The sequence below is a fragment of the Perca fluviatilis genome, chromosome 5 (assembly GCF_010015445.1).
Source record: "Perca fluviatilis chromosome 5, GENO_Pfluv_1.0, whole genome shotgun sequence".
NCBI classification, from domain to species: domain Eukaryota; kingdom Metazoa; phylum Chordata; class Actinopteri; order Perciformes; family Percidae; genus Perca; species Perca fluviatilis.
Window position 1 is genome coordinate 28,362,941 of NC_053116.1, and position 15,293 is coordinate 28,378,233.

The 15,293-nt window shown below is 40.0% G+C and overlaps 1 protein-coding gene across 1 annotated transcript; it reads left to right on the plus strand.

Annotated features, from left to right (window-relative positions):
- The first annotated feature begins 235 nt into the window (after nucleotides 1-235).
- LOC120559025 (rhamnose-binding lectin-like) lies at nucleotides 236-14,231 on the plus strand. The gene is made up of 17 exons (XM_039800450.1): nucleotides 236-359; nucleotides 2,711-2,743; nucleotides 2,846-2,905; nucleotides 3,215-3,350; nucleotides 3,468-3,577; nucleotides 3,664-3,708; nucleotides 3,873-4,005; nucleotides 4,721-4,824; nucleotides 8,881-8,976; nucleotides 10,041-10,086; nucleotides 10,179-10,240; nucleotides 10,510-10,645; nucleotides 11,276-11,385; nucleotides 11,490-11,534; nucleotides 11,687-11,819; nucleotides 12,227-12,330; nucleotides 14,191-14,231. The coding sequence occupies exons 1-17, from the start codon at nucleotides 329-331 to the stop codon at nucleotides 14,214-14,216; spliced, it is 1,410 nt and encodes a 469-aa protein (XP_039656384.1). The 5' UTR covers nucleotides 236-328; the 3' UTR covers nucleotides 14,217-14,231.
- Nucleotides 14,232-15,293: the final 1,062 nt, after the last annotated feature.

Below are 15,293 nucleotides of genomic sequence, written 5' to 3' on the forward strand. Positions count from 1 at the left end.
AATGAGAGAGAGAGGATTGGTGTATTTGTTATGGAAAAACCTGAACAGGTGGATGACTGCAGCATTACCACAAGTAATGGACTTTGTATACCTTTCTGATGACTTTTACAATGCTGTCATATAATTTGTTCTGGGATTTTTGCATGTCGCACCCATGGTCCCACCTCCTAATATTTCCGTAATGTGACTCGGCATATTGTGAAACCAATTGATTTGTAGGCCTATATAAGGCAAAGGCAGTTCTTGATCCAGCATAACAGCTTACAGGTGTGTCTCTTCCAGCCAGCATCTGTCTTACTGTTCACTTCAGACCGGATCTTCTAAAACCATGCTCTGCTTCAGACTCAGCACCACACTGTGTAAGTAGCCTGCAACTGACAACTAGAACTCATGTTCGTGTAAAACTAAAGCTTTTTAGTTTAGTTTAGTTTGTAACTCTATCTGTAACTCACAACAGTCAAACATACATAGAGACAAGAAACAAACAAGACCGAAAAGGTGTAGGCTGAAGCCGGAGCTTATTACACCTACCCTTTTTACACCTACCCTTTTTTACATAAAAGTTTATTTTTTCAAACAAAAATTTAAGTTACAGAAACTAAGTATACACTATATACCCCAGTACAACACAAGAAGTCCAATACATTTTGTGCACCTTCTGGTATTCACACTTCTGTTTTATATTTGTTAATCACCTTATAATTTAATATAGGCTATGTGATTGGAGTTTCAGGGTGCTGGGTAGGGTAAGACAGAAGGCTACATCCTTGTCTGTTTGCCATAATACCATACCAATAGGCTACGTCCCCGAAACAAAGAGGCCGATTCGCACACATAACTTCTGTGTTTGGCGCAAAATGGTCAGTGGTGGAAGAAGTATTCAGATTCTATGCTTAAGTAAAAGTACTAATACCACAATGTAAAACTATTTTGTTAAAAGTAAAAGTCCTGCAGTGAAAATGTCACTAAAGTGGACATATTATGCTTTTCTGTATTTTTGTCATATCTACAATGTTATAATGTTAGATTTTCATGTTAAACATGACCAAAATAATGAGGTAAACGTATTTTAGAGAAATCCTCGTGAGCTAAAACGTTCAGATTTCCAACTGTTCTGAACGCTCAGGTTTTAACATTAAGTCTTACGCACCTCTAAGCCAGCCTTCTATCATTGGTCATCTGATCCAGGTAGGCAGGACTGGAGTGTTTTTTTTTTTTTAAGTCACTGCGGTGTTAACATTGTTGCATGTAACTCCATGCTAACGGCAGTAAAACGTTATCTTGGCTGCTAGTGTTGTTAAATTCTCTGCAATTCCGAGTCACATTACTCCTGAAACATTTTCGGTTTATGAAGTATTTGGTTTAAAAGCTGATACTAGCCAGCTAGTAAAACAAAACTGGAGCGCACCGGAGAGTCCAGGAAACACTCTGGCCAATCAGAGCAGACTGGGCTTTTTCGGGAGGAGGGATTAAAGAGACAGGACACAATGCAGAAAAATCCTCACATTTTAGAAACTGGAAACGATCAAAACAGTTCTGTCAATCAACTAAGTGTTTAATCAGCTAATCATTTCTGCTGTAGGACTATTTGAAGGCCTGTGAATTGTTGGATAGTTTAATTTATAATATAACTTCGTATTTTATGAACTACATGTGTTTTGTGTGCCTAAATCTTAATTTGTAAAGTCAGATTAATGTAGTTGAGTACAATATTTCTCTCTGAAATGTAGTGGAGTAGAAGTAGAAAGTGGCTGGGAAAAAAAAGACTCAAGTAAAGTGCAAGTACCTCAAATTTGTACTTAAGTCGGCCTACACAGTGGTGTAGTCTACGTGATACACAGGTATACGCAGTATACCCACTAAGAAATTTCCAGGATTTCCATATACACACTTAAAAATGTGCAATGATACGCAACAACATAGTTTTGTGACAAAACTTTCACTTCTGATATTTGTATTCACAAATACGGGATTGAGTAATGTGACAGCAAACTAAACTACCACTGCAGAACATGCAGAGAGACTTTTCTCATCTTTCATCAACCCGTTCCTCACTGAGCGCAGTGGGTTTTGTGTGCGTAGCGACCAGGCCCAAATCTCCGCCTACACTTACGCCAGGATGCTCCCTTCACCACACATTTAAGACAAATATAAGTAGCCTATTTTATTTTGTCCTTGCTGCTTTGGGGTCAACTTTTGTGATCCAGGCTTAGGTCCCTGATGTGAAAGCCCCCTTACTGCTTTATATTCCATTATATATTTTGATATATTTTGAATGTCATCTGTGATTTCCTTCTCATAGGATAAATAAAGGTATTCCCATCATAAATTGTTGCATAAAAGGGTATCAGAATGTAGGATTTTAGTCTTTGATGCTCAAAATAACCCTGGGGGAGGACACCCAGACCCCACACTTTGATTTGACCCCCAAAGGCCCATTTTGAGCCAGGAAAAAAAAAGTGGTACAGTATACCCAATACAATACATTAAACTACACCATTGGGCCTACAGTACTTGAGTGAATGTACATAGTTACATTCCACCACTGAAATGTGGTGGAAATTTTCTTCCCGTCGATTTGAGCTATTGACAAATGTGCATGGGACAGGGGTTTAGGATAAAGCACAATAAAAATAGTTTTTTAGAGAGAGAATTTGTAACTTTTGCTTATGTTGGCTGGCACAGTTTGACAGTGATGTTTCTTTTCCAGTGCTGGCAGCAACATGTTCGCTCATGACAGCAGGTAACTTATCTGAGTGAATGTAATAACGACGATGCTTGCATTTATTTTCTGCATACAGTATGTGGCTTAAACACACTTAATCTTTCATATCTGTTATTTTAGTCTCCACAGAGAAAGCTATCACCTGTGGCAGTGACGGGAATGTCCAGCGCCTGAGCTGCGGTATGACTGAACTCTCTTAAGTCTTTGGGTCCACTGTGAGTGGTACTTTAGGTTTGAAGGCCTTAATAAACTGATTTAACCAGTATTAAGGCATTAAAAACATTTTGGGCTTTAGTAACCAGAAAATATACTGTGGCATAGAGAAACACAAAATACTTTAGCCCACTACGAACAGTATCGGCTGAGACAGTAAGACATTTTAGGCGCAGTCAATATGACAAATAAAAATATATTATTGCCATAATGAAGTTTTTTGAAGCCATCATACAACTCGTCTTGTTTCCTCATTTCTCCCTTGCTGTGTAACAGATGACGGAGTGATCAGTGTGCAGACAGCACTGTATGGACGTGCAGACGCTGTGACCTGCAGTGAGGGAAGACCTCCGGCACAGCTCTCCAATACACACTGCTCTCAAGCTGGCACAGTGGACGTCGTCAAGAAAAGGTACACATTACATACAATCATAGAATAATACACTTTTTGTTCTTATTATTACATGTATTCTAAAGTGTGTTCAAAGTTAAAAGTTGTGCTAAAAACATGCTTGTAATGTGTTTACAGGTGTGATGGCAAGAGGGAGTGTGAACTAAACATCAACGTATTTTATACCTCTGATCCCTGCTATGGCACCTACAAATACCTGGAAACCACCTACACCTGCATCCCAGCAAGTGAGTCACATTGTCACATGTATGCATAAAGAAAAGAAGCTGCAGGTTTCATAGAGTAATGGGATTCCTTCATGTTACTTTGACAGTTCACCTTGATGCCTGTGAGGGCTCTTTGGCGCAACTCCAGTGTGGTAATATATATATATATATATTTTTTTTTTTTTTTTTGCATTTATGGTGGATTGATGTGATAAACATAATTACATTTTCAATGCATCAGACCTCTAAATCTTCAATACATTCTGTCTTCTCCACCTTGCCAATTGTACCAATTGTTCTTCCTTTTGTTTGACAGATCAAGGACAGGTTATATTTGTGTATGGTGCCGACTATGGACGTCGTGACCAGACCACCTGCATTTACCAACGGCCTCCCAATCAAGTTCAAATTATCTACTGCTCAAGACCCACACGCAAAGTTGCTGACAGGTACAGCTGATCTTTACCGAATATATTGATAAAAATTAAGACTTCAAGAAACTATTTCCTATTGGCACAGATTGCTCGGTTACGTTGTAACCTTGGTTCTCTGAGTGAAGAGACTATCTCTCCAGCCGCTCGGAGACGGTTCCAATCAAATTATCAGTGATTCCACATCAGCACAGGTGCTTTACAGGGCGTGGCCGGGCAAGCCGGTGTGTCTTAAAGAAGTATTCACGTACCGGACCACAGGGGATTCACCCCCATACATATGGAATATGTAACGGTGGAGAGAGTCTCAATACAATAGAGAAAGATGAGTCCAAATTAATTGGAATTCTTGCTAGGTTACCTCAGTCAGTTAGAAAGTAAAATTGACAAAAGAAGGGATCAAAGAAGGGAGGCATTTTACATGCATAAATCATTCAAGGCCTAAAAAAATAAATCTGCTGTTTGTCATTTAAAGTATGGGGCATGCAGACCAGTGAAGCATTGTAGACGCTCAGTTCAGTGTGTTGTGTACTGCAGCAAGAAGGAACTGCAATCTGTAAAAATATGACTGCTATGACAAAGTCTGAAGTCATGCGTGCATGGCGATTTTATTTACTGATAGATAGATTTTATAACATATAAAGAAAATCTCCACCTTTATAACGCAGATCAGATTTTATATGCTCCATTGTGTTCAAAGCCTGTTTTCACTCATGTCACTTTGCATCCACAGCTGTAATGGGAAAAACAGCTGTACCATCGCAGCGAGCAACTCTGTGTTTGGAGACCCCTGTGTCGGCACCTACAAGTATCTGGAGGTGGCTTACATATGTTATTGTAAGTATCTTAAAGGTCCATTTGGCTGTTCACACTGGGACAGGCACAAAATAATACTCACAGCGACGATAAAAATGTTGAATTACCAGTTGCTTAAATTGTCTTAATTTGATATTTCCTGTTCTTCTGCAGAGCCTGGGACCTCGCCGCTTCCATAGAGTTTACCTATGTAAGCACACTGAAATTTCAGTCATATCATAATAAACATGCATTCAATTAAATACATTTGTCAGTTTGTTCATTGGCTAGAGAAAGGTAGAACATAACTGCAGAATCCTGTTCCAGATACTTAACTATACTAAAAAAACAATATGGAGTAGTTTGACCCGTAAAGGTTGTTAAGAACTTGAACTTTTGAGAGTGAATGAATCCTCTGCTGCACAGGATGCAGTTTATGTTCCCACATCGTTTGGTTAGGTAACAGTCTCACATTGCAAGACTTATCTACACAGCGCTGCGGAGAAGCGTCTGGCGCGTCCACACAGCATTCTGGGATAGGAGAAAAACTGCTCTGATTTATTGGCATTTCTTTAAACCAATCACAATCGTCTTGGGCGGACAGTGCCACTGCAAAATAGCCTCGGGAAGGAACTTGTTTTGGTAGAACATGTGTATGTTCAAAGGTTGTTTTGGTCGTGCAACAGAAAACTCAGATTGGATAGATGGCCTAGCTAGCTGTCTGGATTTACTTCCCGAAATTCAGCCTTGGTGCAGAATTACAACCACTAGAGCCAGTCCCACAATGAGCTTTCCTTAGTATGTGCCATTTCTGTATCTGTAGCTATTGAGGAGGAGGGGGTAAGGTAGAGGGTGGGGGTGTGGCCTTGACCAACTGCCACTTTGCTTATTTGAAAGCCATGATGTCTCTCTCTCATGGGTGGGCCAAATTTTCTGGGCGGGCAAAGCAGAGAAAGGGGAGGTAACCTTGCTCCTTATGACCTCATAAGGAGCAAGATTCCAGATCGGCCCATCTGAGCTTTCATTTTCTCAAAGGCAGAGCAGGATACCCAGGGCTCGGTTTACACCTATCGCCATTTCTAGCCACTGGGGGACCATAGGCAGGCTGGGGGAACTCATATTAATGTTAAAAAACCTCAAAGTGAAATTTTCATGCCATGGGACCTTGGGACCTAATGGAAAATGTCAATACTTAAAGTTGATAAATAGTAACACAAATTGTCAGGTCCAAGTTAAAGTCAATGTAAGGTGAACAAAATAAAGTTTACTTTAAGGAAATATTATGGACATACAGTCTGTTATGCTGATCGTGCTTTCAGAAAGCATCAAAAGGATTTATTAACATATGTGTTCAAAAAGCTGTACATAAATCAGAAATGTTACATTCTTTCAACAGGCAACACTTCAATCACATGAAATTCTATATGGAAATTCCCGTGGTCCCTGAAGTAAATTTTGTCATTTTGTTGCATGTTGTCAAACCTTAGCCTTAATGTCCCACAATGTTGAAATGTGAAATGCACTTCAAATGTGTGATTTGTTTCATTTATGAGATGGACTTGAACAGATTGTGTTAAACTGAAAACACATTTTTTTCAGATCATTTCTGGGTTTTCTTTTAATAAAATTAGAAACGCCTGAAGTTTCTAAGGTTTATCCATCCATCCATCTTCTTCCGCTTATCCGGTGTCGGGTCGCGGGGGGAGCAGCTCCAGCAGGGGACCCCAAACTTCCCTTTCCCGAGCCACATTAACCAGCTCTGACTGGGGGATCCCAAGGCGTTCCCAGGCCAGGTTGGAGATTTAATCCCTCCACCTAGTCCTCGGTCTTCCCCGAGGCCTCCTCCCAGCTGGACGTGCCTGGAACACCTCCCTAGGGAGGCGCCCAGGGGGCATCCTTAACACATGCCCGAACCACCTCAACTGGCTCCTTTCGACGCGAAGGAGCAGCGGCTCTACTCCGAGCTCCTCACGGATGACTGAGCTTCTCACCCTATCTCTAAGGGAGACGCCAGCCACCCTCCTGAGGAAACCCATTTCGGCCGCTTGTACCCTGGATCTCGTTCTTTCGGTCATGACCCAGCCTTCGTGACCATAGGTGAGGGTAGGAACGAAAACTGACCGGTAGATCGAGAGCTTTGCCTTCTGGCTCAGCTCTCTTTTCGTCACCATGGTGTGATAGATTGAATGTAATACCGTTTCTAAGGTTTAGATAAATAAAAAAAAAAAGGTCAAATAAACCCAAAATGGTTTGGGAAAGAGAGAGGTAGTGAACCTAAAGACACAAGATGTGTCCTAAATCCATAAACCATACCATATACTAATGCTATGCAGAATCGACAACATGCTAATCGTTATAGCAGTTAGCATAGAAAAAAAGGGCCCAAACAATGTGAGTCCATATGGTCAAACTTTTTGTCCAGATGGCACATTTTCATGAAGATACCTTTGGAACTTCATGAAATCCATATTATCTACAAGTGACAGAGCATCTAACTCATGGTGGTGTCTTTTAGTTTTCACATAAATAGTGATGATGAAGGTCCAGGTTTGGATCCAAACACATTTAGAGAAAGATAACAATGTTATAACCAATAGAAACACTATGAAAATAAAATCCCAGTTGTAATTAACTTGACTAATTCATTCTTGACAGAGAAAAGAGAGAGGGAAAAATGAATCTTACTACAATCAGAGCGTCCATAACATCTTTACAGGTCTGCAGGCTGGCTGCACTCGTCACCTCCAAGAAAACCTCTTTGGTAGACTTCTTGATCTGTTAAGTACAATCAGCTGATCATGTTATTTCTATTATACAGTGAGAAGACGGAGACAAACTGTGGGACAATGTGGCATGTCTGATGTGTTACTGGGTTCAGTAAGAAATTCTGTCTTATGGGAGGACACAATTATGATAACCAGGAAGAAAACAGACATACACACCTTGGTTTTCTCACTGTTGGTAATAGGTGGGAATGTGATCACATGTCCCTCTGCATCCACTAGGCAGGGATACATTTCTTTTCCCTGCAGAAGCTGCAGGTATCTGGAAAAAAACAAAAGTTTAAAGACAACATTATAAAAGGGCTTAAGCAAATGTAATGAATGACAAGGAGGTGATGTTCTTTGTATGATAAACTTGAAAATTTTTGTCAGGGCTGTCAGCTGTCACGCACAGTGAAGAAGATTTGATGTGTGACACTGATCTTGTCAAGTAGTTGCTTGATCTTCCTGACTGGTCTATATTAAACTTGCAGAAAGTCATGTATGACTTTACTTAAAGCACACTGTGATGCATTAACCACAGATTAAAAAAAACATTAGTGGTTTAGGTGATGTTACAAGTCAGTCATGTCTGTCATCAAGATCAACAGAACATTTTCCTTTTATCACTTATGCCTACGTGCTCCGTCAGGTCAGCAGTAGTTGATGGTCAGTTAAACTTCTCATCTCCAATCCTATCTGTATTTGTGAGAAGTGGCGCTGTCCTGAGTTGAAAGATAGCCTACTTTGCAGCTTCATTATCGAGTTAATAGTGTGTTTGTATTGGCCGCTCTCCGTTTCCTATGGTTCTGAAATGCAAACATTTTTTGACTACTTTTTTTTTTTAAAGGGCATGCGCCCGTGAGCACCCACGGAGGAAAACATAAATCGGCGCCTATGGGGAGGGGCGAGCTTGCTCTGTTTTGTTTGGAATTTACTTTGAACGTCAACAGAAGTGACCATGCAGGAACTCATAGTGCACCTTTAAACCCTACTATACATGGCGCGGGAGCGCGGGAGTGCGGGCGCGCGGGAGTGCGGGCGTGCGGGTTTGCGGGGCCCACGCAGCGTGCAGAGAATTGTATTTGCAATCAGACTGGACAAACCTGAATAGGTGGATGACTGCAACATTCCTAAACCCAACGAGTAATGCACTTTGTAGCTGTAGCCTTCTAGTGAGTTTTGCAATGCTGTCATTTCATTTTGTTCTGGGATTATTGCATGTCACACCCATGGTCCGTCCCACCTAATGATATTTCCGTAATGGGAGTCGGCAGAGACTATTGAAACACCAATTGCGCAAGATCAAGCAATTGTATTGTAGCCCTATATATAGCTATAAGGCAAAGGCAGTTCTTGATCCAGCAGAACTGTTCACTTCTGACCGGATCTTTTAAAACCATGCTCCGCTTAAGACTCAGCACCACACTGCGTAAGTATGGCTACACAACTGACAACTAGAACAACCTAATGATGTGTATGTCATGTTAGGTCATGTAAGAATTAAGTTTGATTTCTGCAAAAGAAAAAACTAAAGCTTTAAGGTTAGTTTCAGGGTAACAGGAAGAGTATACGGGAATAAGACAGTAGCAATTTGGCCTATAGGTCCTATCTAATTGCAATAATACCAATAGGCCTATACGACCCGAATCAAATTGATGCCTATTCGCATAGCCTACATAACTTCTATGTTTCATGAAATATAGGTAATTTGCGAATTTGTAAATTACAGATATGGCAAATGACTTGCGCAATTAGGCTATTACAAATTAGAGGCCCCCAGGACAGGTAAAGGGCTGCTAGTCCCATGCGAATATGGCTAGTAATTTTATCGGGTTAGTCACGTTATCCCTCCAACATTTCTATGTTTACAAACTGTATGAACAAGTCAATATGCTGGCTTAGATGATGTTAAAACTGCCCTTTTTAGAGCCTGTAGGCTACTCTACTCTATACAGCCCACAGAAACGAGAAAGCTTCAGGTGGCATTCAATGACACATTCAGACTCTTTCTCAAACTGCCAAGATGGACAAATGCAAGTCTATGTTTGTGAGCAATATTCCAACCTTCATGCTGTTTTGAGAAATTTTATGTACAAATGTATGTGTCGCTTAACTTATTAAATGTTTTTTTAATTATAGTGGCTTGGCTGACCCCACCCAGAGTAATACAAGGTACACTTCTTGCTTTTGGAAAAATTGGAACAAATGTCTGCATGTGTTTAAAAAGCTGGAATTTACAATACTTTTTTGTCTTGTCTGTGTTGTTGTGTTTTACATATTTTTATACTGATATGGACCTGTGTGTCTGAAAAATTTGCATTTTTGTACTCACTACCTTTAAACATAGGCATTTTGTAGATCTTCATCTATCATGGGAAAGGGGTTTAGAATAGAGCACAATAAATAAGAATAACGTTTATTTAGTGAGACTTAACTTTGTAACTTTTGTTCATGTTTGGCTGGCACAGTTTGACAGTGATGTTTCTTTTTCAGTCCTCGCAGCAACCTGTTCGCTCATGACAGCAGGTAAATTATCTGAGTGAATGTGATAATGATGCTTGCATTTGTTTGTCTACATACAGTATGTCTTCAACACACTTTAACTTATTCTTTTATATCTGTTATTATAGTAGTCTCCCTAGAAAGAGCTATCACCTGTGGCTGTGAAGGGAATGTCCAGCGCCTGAGCTGCGGTATGACTGAACTCTCTCAAGTCTTTGTGTCCACTGTGAGTGGTACTTTAGGTTTCGAGACCTTGATAAACTGACTCAACCAGCTTTGAGGCATTCAAAACATTTTGGGCTTTAGTTACCAGAAATTAGACTATGGCCGAGAGTTGCAATGAGTCTGTTGCAATGTTAGGCTCAGTCAATATGACAAAGATAAAAAAATATATTATTGCCATACAAAAATAATGAAGTGATTTGTCCTGTTTCCTCATTTCTCCCTTGCTGCGTAACAGATGCCGGAGTGATCACTGTGCTGACAGCGCTGTATGGACGTGCAGACGCTGTGACCTGCAGTGAGGGAATACCTCCATCACTGCTCGCCAATACACAGTGCTCTCAAGTGGGCACAGTGGACGTCGTCAAGAAAGGGTGCACATTAAATGTACAATCACAGATTAATAATATAGGCCTAGCTGTTTTTTTTATTATGACGTGTTTTCTAAATGGGACACTGTCTCCTTATTAGGTCAATGATTCAATGTCACTGAGCTTTCAAAAATGCATGTTTCATTCAAATGTAGTACTTTTAAGCTAGCCTATAATGGGAAAGCATGCACCTCACCAACTGCAGCTGAGCTCCCCTTAGTCACTACGTAATGCTGCTGTATGCAGCAGTTATGAAGTGAAGATATAATTTGCATACAGGTAGAAACAAGAACCAAAACGTTCTTTGAAAAACTAAATGAGGATGAGCTTCATCTCAACTAATCTCCGTTCATTCTATACTTCATGAAGAGTTAACATAGAGTGAAACATTGAGAATATGTCTCCAGGGACACGGTATTTTCTAGAGGTCATCAAACACTACATCGTGCAGGTGAATGAACAATGACATTCTACTGCATATTAAAACAAGTGGTACCTCACGCAGTCTACGCTTCACACTATAAATTGCACTTAAAGTGCTCGGATTAAATAGCAGTTGCTACTGTATTTACACTATTTTAGTTTTAGTGTATTACTTTGTGCTAAAACATGCTTGTAATGTGTTTCCTACAGGTGTGATGGCAAGAATGAGTGTAAACTAAACATAAATGTTTTTTTTACCTCTGATCCCTGTTATGGCATCTTCAAATACCTGGACACCACCTACACCTGCTTCCCAACATGTGAGTCACATCATGTCTGCAAGAAACTATAGCATAAACAAAAAAAGCTGCAGATGTTATAGTGATGTGTAATGATTGATGATTCCTTCATGTTGCTTTGACAGTTCACCTTGTTGCCTGTGAGGGCTCTTTGGCACAACTCCAGTGTGGTAATATTTCTTTATCTCTTTTAAATGTATGGTGGATTAATGTGATAAACATAATTCATTTTTCAATACATCAGACCTTTCTACACTTTCAATACTTTTCTGTCTTCTCTGCCTTGCCAATTGTACCAGTTGTTCTTCCTTTTGTTTGACAGATCAAGGACAGGTTATATTTGTGTACAATGCCAACTATGGACGTCTTGACCAGACCACCTGCATTTACCAACGGCCTCCCGAAGAACTTCAAAATATCCAATGCTTAAGCCCAGCGCCTGAAGTTGCTGACAGGTACAGCTGCACAACCTGTTCTAAAGAGAAAGGAAAAAAGTCAAGACTTTTTTCAAGCCATCCTATTGGCACAGATAGATAAGTCCAAATGAATTGGAATTCTTGCAAGGTTCCCTCAGTCACTCAGTTAGAAAGTGAAATTGACAAAGGAAAAGAAGGGAGGCATTTCACATGCAAAAATCATTCATGCCTAAAAAACTACAACTGTGTGTTTCAAAGTGTGGGGCATGCAGACCGGTGAAGTATTGTAAAAGCTCAGTTTAGTGTGTGTTGTACTGCAGCAAGAAGGAACTGCGATCTGTAAAAATGATGACAGCTATGACAGCCTAGCCATGCGTGTTTTGGAGATTTCATATGCTCCATTGTATTCAAAGCGTGTTTTCACTCATGTCACTTTGCATACACAGCTGTAATGGGGAAAACAGCTGTACCATCGCAGCGAGCAACTTCGTGTTTGGAGACCCCTGTTATGGCACTTACAAGTACCTGGAGGTGGTTTACATATGTGAATGTAAGTATCTTAAAGTCCCATTTGGCTGGGCACCTGGGTAGCTCACCTGGTTAGCTCACCTGGTAGCGCGCACGCCCATATACAGAGACTCGAGTCCTCGACGCAGCGGCCGCAGGTTCCAACCTTTGCTGCATTTCATTCCCACTCTCTCTCCCCTTTCATGTCTAAGCTGTCCTGTCACCAGAGATGGGAAGTAACGAAGTACAAATACTTCGTTACTGTAGCTACTTAAGTAGATTTTTCGGATATTTCTACTTTACTTTACTATTTTTTTTTGTGGCGACTTTTTACTTTTACTCCTTACATTTTAACACGAATATCGGTACTTTCTACTCCTTAAATTTAAAAAATTGGCTCGTTACTTTAGTTTTGTACAAGAGGTAGTAATGTCGCAGAATAGCGCGGACACGCGCCTCACACCGCGAGCGGGCGCGTGCGCCACACAGAAAAAAGTGAGAAAAAAGAAAGAGAGACTGCTGTCCGGAGGATAATCAGTTGAGATCGTGTGTGTGCGTCCTTGAGAACTGTAAGTCGTATAACTTATGTTGTCAGTTAATGTAAGCCTGTTGTTGTATTGGTGTATAGTTCCTGCACAGTTAAAGTAGGTAGTGATTTAGTTGTTTGTGTTCTTCACCTGTTAGCTAGGTTTCACGTTGCTACACGCAACGTCTTTCCCAAGCATCAAAAGAGAGAAGTTGTCCGTGTTTTACAGACACACCTGGGGGGGGGGGCGAAGTTTGAAACCAGCATCAGTTTTAAATACGGTCCTAATCTAGTCCTCACTAGCAAATTTCAAATAATTTCACTGGAGTTACCGTTATTATTTTTCACGTGATCAATACCGAATTCAATCTAATTGGATGGGAATATACTGTAGGCTACGTTGCATGTAACGCACCACTACAAGACGACTCGACAGATTCGGCCGCATTCTGCATTCATTTGCGGCAAATAATTGCAGCATGATGGTGGTAACGTTAGCACTAGTAGTATGGACGGCGACATGATTGAAAATGAAGAAAACGGAGATCCCAGAGATTAGGCAGACAAGCAGCAAGACATTCCCAATCATCCCTGGCCTTATCTGAGAGAGATGTTTGAGATAGGCTAGGAGGCATCAAGTATGACTCCTGGCCAATGTGACTGACTTAAAAAACTAAAAGTATGGGGAACTTCTTAATTAATCTATGTTTAGTAATTCATATTGTATCATTTATTTTCTTTCTATATTTGAGCACACACACATACATGTAGATTCCTTTAAATGTTAAGGGGACGATTAAAAAAGAGAAACTGGATCTGTGAATTCTCACAGAATCACAATTGAATTCATATCTTGCTACTCAGTCAGAATCTTATTAAGCTGGAGTCCCAGTCTCTGTCACAATAATCATATATGTGATGTTTGGCAGACATCCATTTAAAATGTAGACAATGGCATATAAAGAGCCTGGTTTTTATGTCCACTGAAGTTTCTCAGCTTGCACTCTAGTAACGTGTGTGGTCCAGGTAGCTTTGCATAAAAAGTGGTTGTCATTCGCAAGGCTACTTTTACTTTTATACTTTAAGTACATTTCAAAGCCTGTACTTTGTTACTTTTACTTAAGTAAAGAAGTTAAATCAGTACTTCTACTTTTACCAGAGTATTTTTTAACACAAGTATCTGTACTTCTACTTAAGTACGGGAAGTGAGTACTTTTGCCATCTCTGCCTGTCACAAATAAAGGCCTAAAATGCCAAAAAATTATCTTTTACTCTGCCAAACAAAAGAAAAGAAAAACCTCAGATGAAAAAGAAAAGCCAATAAAACTTATCAGTTGCTTAATTTGCCTGAATTAAATATTTCCTGTTCTTTTGTAGATCCTGGGACCACTCCGCTTCCATAGAGTTTACCTATGTAAGCACACTGAAGTTTCAGTCCTATCACAATAAACATGCAATCAATTAAATACATTTGTCAGTTTGTTCATTGGCTAGAGAAATGTAGAACATAACCACAGAATCCTGGTCCAGATACATAACCATACTAAAAAAACAATATGGAGTAGTTCAACCCAAAAAGGCTGTCAAGAAGCTGACCTTTTGAGATCCAAAAAATCCTCTGCTGCACAGGATGCAGTTTGTTCCCACATCATTTGGTTAAGTAACATTAGCAGCTGTAGCAAAACACAAACCTACACACACTCAAGTTAAACAGCAAACTGTGTGAGGCATATCATTAAGTCCACCTCCAAGAACAACTCTTTGGTAGACTTCTTGATCTGTAAAGTACAATCAGCTGATCATGTTATCATTTCTATGTACCGTGAGAAGACAGAGACAAACTGGGGGACAATAGGACAATGTGGCACGTCAGATGTGTTATTGGGTTCAGCTTTCTATGTTGACATCATTTCCACAGTATGCCAGCAGTGAATATGAAATTCTCTCTTATCGGAGGATACAATTATGATAACCAGGAAGAAAACAGACATACACACCTTGGTTTTCTCACTGTTGGTAATAGGTGGGAATGAGATCACATGTCCCTCTGCATCCACTAGGCAGGAATACATTTCTTTTCCCTGCAGAAGCTGCAGGTATCTGGAAAAAACCAAAAAAAGTTGAGAGACAACATTATAAAAGGGCTTAAACAAATGTAATAAATGACAAGGAGGTGGTATTCTTTTGATAATAAACTTGAAAATTTTTGTCAGGGCTGTCAGCTGTCACGCACAGTGAAGAAGATTTGATGTGTGACACTGATCTTGTCAAGTAGTTGCTTGATCTTCCTGACTGGTCTATATTAAACTTGCAGGAAGTCATGTAGGACTTTACTTAAAGTACACTGTGATGCATTAACCACAAATAAAATAAAATAAAGATTAGTGGTTTAGATGATGTTTTAAATCAGTAATTTAATTTTTTTCTGCATTTTCCTTTTATCATATATGCCTACTGATTACAACTATACCTGCAGAAAT

Excerpts from the sequence above, each read along its gene's own strand:
- LOC120559025 (XM_039800450.1), top strand. The coding sequence starts at position 329 with ATGCTCTGCTTCAGACTCAGCACCACACTGT. Across the intron at positions 360-2,710 it reads CAGACTCAGCACCACACTGT|TGCTGGCAGCAACATGTTCG; the intron begins GTAAGTAGCCTG and ends TTTCTTTTCCAG. Across the intron at positions 10,646-11,275 it reads GTGGACGTCGTCAAGAAAGG|GTGTGATGGCAAGAATGAGT; the intron begins GTGCACATTAAA and ends TGTTTCCTACAG.